At 49.6% G+C, this 7366-nt stretch overlaps 1 protein-coding gene across 1 annotated transcript; it reads right to left on the bottom strand.

Moving 5' to 3' along the window:
- Positions 1-1703: 1703 nt before the first annotated feature.
- LOC117062840 (proline-rich receptor-like protein kinase PERK13) lies at positions 1704-3173 on the bottom strand. The gene is made up of 3 exons (XM_033176732.1): positions 3124-3173; positions 2635-2937; positions 1704-2298 (listed from the first exon to the last, which is right to left on the bottom strand). The coding sequence occupies exons 1-3, from the start codon at positions 3171-3173 to the stop codon at positions 1929-1931; spliced, it is 723 nt and encodes a 240-aa protein (XP_033032623.1). The 3' UTR covers positions 1704-1928.
- Positions 3174-7366: the final 4193 nt, after the last annotated feature.

Raw genomic sequence — 7366 nt, forward strand, 5'->3', positions numbered from 1 at the left:
GCCCGATGCCATGAATGGGATTAGTGCCCCTATAAAAGAGGCCCATGGGAGCCTGTGTGCCCCATGTACCATGTGAGGACACATAGAAGGTGCCATCTATGAAGCAGAGAGCTAGCCCTCACCGGACACTGAATCCACAGCACCTGGATCCACGACTTGCCAGACTCAAGAACTGTGAGTACAACTTTTCTCTTGTTCAGAATCACCCAGTCTAAGGCATTTTGTGAGAGCAGACCCAAAAGACTAAGACTATCGTTGGCATGAAGCTTCCTTGAGATGCTAATTATTTCCTAAACATCCAGAATCAAAAACATAGCAAAGTAATTCTTTAAGTTGTTGTTCTGAAAATGTCATTGTTTTAGACTGACTATGCCTTACTTAAATTTCAGGTCCTCAGAATGGTTTCAGAATCATTCTCCACAGAATGACATACCCTATTTAAAACCCTGCTTCACAAATTAGAGAGGTTTGAGTTAATGACATGTAATTACACCTCGACATTTGAGAAATCTTAAACTATAGTAATGACAAATGTAGCTCAGCTGGGTTCACATTATTTTTAATATGATCACTTTCCTTCTTGAATTGTAAAAACAGGACACGGCAAAAAAAAACATCAGGTAGGGGACTCCATAGCCCTATTAAAAAGGAGCCCTGACTGGGCATGGTGGCTCACGCCTATAATCCCATCACTTCGGGAGGCTGAGGCGGGCGAATCACCTGAGGTCAGGAGTTCCAGACCAGCCTGGCCAACATGGTAAAACTCCGTCTCTACTAAAAATACAAAAATTAGCCAAGCATAGTGGCCCACACCTGTAATCCCAGCTACTCCGGAGGCTGAGACAGGAGAATCACTTGAACCCAAGAGGCGGAGGTTGCAATGAGCTGAGATCACGCCACTGCACTCCAGCCTGAGAGGCAGAGTGAGAGTCAGTCAAAAAAAAAAAAAAGCCCTGCTACATGACTTTTTGGGAAGAAGATTTTCCAAGCTTGTCAAGAAACGTAGGCTTTTCTAGCTGTCTTTTATTAGACTAGAACATAAAACACAGAAGTTCAAGATTCACTTTCTAACCAATAGGGGAAAAGGCGGAGGGTTTAAGAACTTGTTTTTTGTAAGTTTTACTTCTCCTAAGAAGGTTCATGCCCTCTGGTGCTGAGCTTCCCAACAGTGCCAGGGCTCTGTCGCTGTGTTTGTTCTGACTGGTCAGCCGTCCCTGGGGCCTGGTGAAAGCCAATTTTGAAAAACAGCAATTAAAGCATTCTGTAGGTAGGGTGAAAAGCCCATGGAAAAACCTGTGCATCTAGACTGAGGAGCTCCCCACAGCCACTTGGCACTGACGGGGTGCTTTCTACACTGCAGATGAAAACCATTGCCTGCAGCTCTCTTGGGTGATGTCCCTACAAAAGTGCCTGTTTTGCATCTCTTCTTGGTATTATGTTAATCAAAGTTTCACTTTCCGGCCGGGCGCGGTGGCTCAAGTCTGTAATCCCAGCACTTTGGGAGGCCGAGGTGGGCGGATCACGAGGTCAGGAGATCGAGACCATCCTGGCTAACACGGTGAAACCCCGTCTCTACTAAAAACCATATAAAAAACTAGCCGGGCGAGGTGGCGGGCGCCTGCAGTCCCAGCTACTCGGGAGGCTGAGGCGGGAGAATGGCATAAACCCGGGAGGAGGAGCTTACAGTGAGCTGGGATCCGGTCACTGCACTCCAGCCTGGGCGACAGAGTGAGACTCCGTCTCAAAAAAAAAAAAAAAAGTTTCACTTTCCTTATGTTTCCATTTGCTACTGGTATACCTATACTCAGAAGTCAAAGAAGAGTAAGTTTGAAAACTCCCAACTGTCCAATTTAATGAAGACATTACTTTATCATCATCATCACCAAGCATATAAAACGGTCCAGTACCAGGACTGGAAAAACTGGAAGCTACCCAGCCATCTCAGTGTGATTTAGAGGAATGAAATGCCACTGTACCCCCTTTCCTGATGGGAACATTGAGGTAGCTAAATGGAAAGGGGAAGATAAATGTCCCACAGCGGATGTACTTATTCCTGACTTGGCGCACTCTGTCGCTTTTCCAAAGTAGTACCCAGTGAAAAGGAGATGATTTGATAAAGTTGGCACTGCACAGGGATATGAGATGGGAGGTGAGGCAGGGGAGCTGGGATGGGCGACAGTCAGTGATGGTGATGGTAGTGGTGGTTGGTGATGGTGGTGATGGTGGCGCTTGGCCAGCTCCTCTCCTGTTTCTCCATCACTGCCCGTCCTCTCTGCCTCCTCCGTCCCCGCGTGGCCTCTGCCCAGAGAAACAGGATTCGCACCCAAGCCGCACGTCTGTGGGCGCCAAGCTGCGGCGCCCCGCGAGCCCGCACCCCCTCCCCCGGCCCCGCGGCCCGGCGGGCCCCGCGCCCCTCTCTGGGCCCCGCGCCCCTCTCTGCGCCCGGTGCCCTCCTCGGCTGTGGCCCCGCTCGGCTCTCCTCGCGCCCCTGTGCGCCGGCACCGCCCGAGCATCCCGGGACACCAGCGGCTGGAGGATCTGGCCGGCCAGGCCCACCACCCACTGCAGGAAGCGCCTGCGACCCCCAGCCCGCTCCCCGCCCAGCCCCTAGAGGCCGGGCCACCGGTCACTTACGCCTGCGCTGGGCCCCGCGCGCCTGGCGGCCCGAGACAAAGGCTGCGCGGCCGCGGCGCCGCCGCCGGCTGCTCCCTGAGCCGCAGCTGCCGGGGGCCGGGAGGAGGATGGGGACAGGGAGGAGGAAGAGGAGGAGGAGGACGGGAGGAGGAGGGGGCGGCGGCCAGGGAGAGCGGGGGAGGGGCCGCCGCGGCGCCGGCCACCCAGCTGCAGCAGCTCGAACCCAAGCCCTCCTCCTGTGGCCGGCCACCCTCCTGGGCGCAGTCCTCCCCGGTCCTCCGCCCCAAAACCTCCCCCGGGAGACTAGGGTACCGCCCCCCGGGGGGTGGGGTGAGAGGAAGAGGAGGGGAAGGAGGAAAGAGGTGTGTGTGTGCTGTGTGTGTTCCTTCTTAATCGTGATGCTCTCCACCCACCCCCGCGTCCGCCAGCAATCTTATGAAAATGCTTGATATCCGGCCTTACCTGGTCACCTCTGGGAAGCATCCTCACCTTCCTCCTTCCACCCGCCCGCACACCTCGCCTCTGGATGGTCCAACCATTTTATGAGCAGCAAAACTGAGACCAGACCTGGGAGTTGAAATGCCCGAGGACACAGGGATACTGAGTGGCAGGCTGAGAGGACAATGCTGGATCTGAGTCCTTTAAGAGGAGGACCCAGATGCTACCTGTTCTGTCCTGGGCTGGATGCCCAGCAGCCATGGGGATGGGTCCAGGCTGGGAGTGGGACAAGCACGTGCCATCCTGCCTGGGCCTGTGAGGAGACTCCTAGGCTTCCTTTCTGGGAGAAGTAAGATTCTCAGTCACTTGCTTGACTCAGACATTTGCATCTTGGTATAAAGAGTAGCTTTGATTCATTTTTATTTAAAAAACTTTTTATTGTGAAATTTAAAAATGTTAAAGTAGAATAGTATAATGAACCCACAAGTGCTCAGCTTCCAAGATTGTCAGCATTTCCCATTCTTTTATCTACTCCTTTCCTTCCCCATCAAAGAGGCTAAGGACTTTTAAAAAACATAATTACAATATGATTATTCCACTTTACAAAATTAACAATAATTCCCAATGCCCTCCGACTATCACTGAACAGCTGATAGATATTCACTGAACAGTTATCTTCCAGGTCTGTGTTTAGCACTTTGACTGTGCTGCTCGGCTTTGGTTGGGCAGGAATTTTGTCCAAAGCTGCTGGTGGACAAGAGTCCTGCAAACCTGTTGCTGCCCTGCAGTCACCGAGGGACCACGAACTAGAGAACGTGATCCGTCAAGGACCAAACACTCATTACCCTGTCCCTGCCCCCTTGAAATTTTTAACTGAAGCCTATCCTTCCAGAAAAATGCATGCACAGAACTTTGATTTGAATTATAAGGGTTTCCATTCAATTCACACAAACTGTCTGAACCCTAGTGCAGGTTACAAACTACCGAGGTGGGTTGAAGTGTAACCTGCAGCCCCTTGGAGTCCCATGGGTGGGCTCTTGAAAGCTCCGCAGGGTCTGGCTCCCAGCAGGAGAGCTGCGTTCGCCACTGGTTTCCCTGTGTCCTGAGGCCCGAGCACAGCAAGAGAGGGAAGTTAGCGTGCCAGCTTTATGCTATATTTAAGACCTGTGCAGGTGTGAGATGGAAATGGATGCTCGGCTGTACCTTAGAAGAGCATCTGAAGAGGATGAAGGGGCTTGGCTCAGGCTGTGGCAAGGGCACCTGGACAGTCAGCTTCCCTGAACTCCCCTAGTGGCAGAGCCGAGGCTGGCTGTCTGTAAGTGGCTTGAAGGGCAGCGTTAAGAGGTGGCAGGGCAGAGTGGCCAAGAGGCAGGCTCTGGATTCAGACCACCTGGCTTTCAATCCCAAACCTCTTGCTAGCTGTGTGACCTCGGGTGAATTACTTGGCATCTGTGTGCCTCAGTTACCTCATCAGGAAAAATTGGGGTTGTGGATCGAACCTGTATGTTGGGGCTGCCAGAGGCAATTATATGTGTACAGTGCCTGGCACAAAACGGCTGGCAAGGTGCTTAGCATTCACGCTGCTGGCACCCCCTACATGGGAGACCACAGTGACTGAAGCCCAGAGGGATGACTGCCCCAAAGGAGTCACAGTCTTGCTTTAAGCAAACAAACAGGGCCCATGCCTGCTTTCTGCTGCAGTAGAAGCAGAATGTGCAGAAGAGAAGATGGCTCTTCTCTCCTCGCCAAAGGCCAGAGAGTGGGTGAGGATGCCTACTGCCGGCCTCAGTGGGATTCCTAGACACCTTGGGTTTCCCTACTACCATGAATCCAGGAAATGATCCTTGGGGTGCCGAAGGGAAGGGTTCATTCTCTGTCCCCTCACCCCAGTCGAACTGGTCTCAGTTAATGGAACACAATGTTCCCTCTCCTGCCTCCCCACGCCTTACCTCTTCTTATGAATCTGTCCCTGACAACCTCAGGCAGAGGAAGGTCTCTTCAGTTTGAGTCCCTGGGCCTGAGCTGCATTTGTGATTAGAGCTGTTGGTTGTGATGAGAGCTGTTGGTTGCTGTGTGCATTGTATCAGCCTCTCTAGACTGCACGTACTGAGAGCTGGAACTGTTATCAAGTCTCAGTGTTCCCCATAACATCCTGTCCATTGCCCGACCTGGTACTGGTACAAACAATACTTCGTATAACATACACACAAATAATAGACTGTCCTCCCAAGGAGTTTGGCCCAGGCCAGGATTTCCATATTCTGTAGCCAGCCCAGCAACTAGCCCAGGTGACTCAAACCTGCTCACCTGCCAGCACTTCCCTGGGGTGGGCAGGGCCTGGGGAGGAAGAGACCTGCCTCTGTGAGGCACATTCAAGTGCCACGATGATGAGTCTCTGATTTTGTATCTTCACCTCCTGGTTGCTGTATATTCTCATTCCCAAAAGGGGAAGCGCAGTTACTTGCCCTGGCATGGTCCTGAATTTCAGTGACCTTGTTCTGAAAAGAATAAACCTTTCCCTTTTCCTTGTACGTTTCTACCATTTTTATTCTCTCACTTGCAACTCTTTTTTCCTTCCCTCTCTTGTAATATGGATTATGGTGATTTTTAAAGAAACCTTTTGGTATGCTTTGTATCAATTAGACATAATGTAGCCATAATGTAAAACTGAGTCTAAGGCTGTTGTGGAATGAGATGAACAAGTGAAATGTGATGTCTGGTTCTGCTCATGGGAGGACTCTCAAATTGTAGGTCTTCTTGCAGAATGAAATATTTGGGGGATACTCAGACCTTCCGATTCTTTCGGGAAATAATTTTTACCAAAAATGTCTAGTAGTGTGTTCAGATGAAACACGGTGAAGAACATTATGAGGACCCATTTGTTCTTTGTGGACAATCTGACACTTCAAACCAGCTCTAAGAGAGAACTCTATAAACTATGAAAATGACAAAGAACTTCAGTCTTGATAAAGAAATAGAGTTTGGTTTAGCTAAATGGAAGACCATACAAGTGTGGAAAGGACAGCTTGCGGTGATGAATGGATTAGATGACTATAAAGATCAACTTACAGAAGATTAATGGAAGGGGAGATGTATAATATCTGGGCTTCCAGCTGTTGAGGAATGCTAAGCTTATTGACATTGAAGATAAGCTTAGATAAAAGACATTTAGTCCAAATGGAGAGAAAATACTTTAAAATAAGCGTAATGCTAGCAACTAAATTAAGGCACTAAATATATCTGTGGTTCCAGCCCATCTACTATTATAGAGACGACAGATCATTCTAATGAACAGTAGATTATTAACCACAGAGCGCCCTATGCATCACAAGGAATTTGAGCCAGTCACGCTCCCACATCAGAGGAAATCCAGTTGTTCTGACAAGGAAACTTTCATATCCTAGTTGGAAACTAAAAAAAAAGTTGAGAATGTCATATGAGGTGGTTCTAAAACATCAGGGGTCCATGTCCCCTCCCTGTGGATCCCTGGATGGGCTTGCCAATGGGGAATGCTAGAAGAACTGATAAGTGGTCTCCTGGGACTAGATCATAACAGGCATGTACCCTGTGGCTCACTTGGAACGCTTACCTTCCAGTATTCCCTCCTGGGAGACATCCACTCAGAACTCAGCCTGGGAGAGGTCTAAGCCACAGGGAGAGGTCATAGAGAGGTGCTCAGGTCAACAGTCTCAGCCTTTGAGGCATCTCAGCCCAGGCCCCAGATGTAAGAATAAATGTGATGATTCCAATGTCTGGCCTTCAAGTTATCTCCAGCTGTTTGAATCTTTCTAGCTGTGACCCCAGCATTATAGAAAAGAGATTAGTCATCCGCTCTGTATCCCATCCAGATTCCTGACCCAGGGAATCCATGAGCATAATGAAATATGATTGTTTAATGCCATTAAGTATGGGTAGTTGTTATGTAACAAGAGATAACACGAATACCAAACAATAAACAAACATATGTCAGGTGGAATGAGACAGATTTTGCCTTCAAAAAGCTTACAGTCTTAGCAGGAATCAGTGTGAAATCAGCTACACATGAAGGGATCATGCTGAATTCCAGGCTGTTTTCTGCCCTTTCTAGATGCACAGCCCTGGGAAGGTGCTGGCTTTTGTGCCCAGTGTCCCCATCTGTAAAATAAGCATAACAATAGCACCTCCTGCATGGGGGCTTGTGAAGAAAGAATATGCGTGGAGCACTTAGGACATGGTGCCACTCCAATGGAAGTGCCAGTCCATTGTTAATATTATTATGCTCCAGGCACATTTATTCTGTGGCACACGCAGGAGA

The sequence above is a fragment of the Trachypithecus francoisi genome, unplaced genomic scaffold (genome assembly GCF_009764315.1).
Source record: "Trachypithecus francoisi isolate TF-2019V2 unplaced genomic scaffold, Tfra_2.0 Lachesis_group17, whole genome shotgun sequence".
Classification (NCBI taxonomy): domain Eukaryota; kingdom Metazoa; phylum Chordata; class Mammalia; order Primates; family Cercopithecidae; genus Trachypithecus; species Trachypithecus francoisi.

Excerpts from the sequence above, each read along its gene's own strand:
- LOC117062840 (XM_033176732.1), bottom strand. The coding sequence starts at position 3,173 with ATGGTTGGACCATCCAGAGGCGAGGTGTGCGGGCGGGTGGAAGGAGGA. Across the intron at positions 2,938-3,123 it reads GGGCGGGTGGAAGGAGGAAG|TCTCCCGGGGGAGGTTTTGG; the intron begins GTGAGGATGCTT and ends GCGGTACCCTAG. Across the intron at positions 2,299-2,634 it reads GCGCGGGGCCCAGCGCAGGC|AGGCCACGCGGGGACGGAGG; the intron begins GTAAGTGACCGG and ends TTCTCTGGGCAG.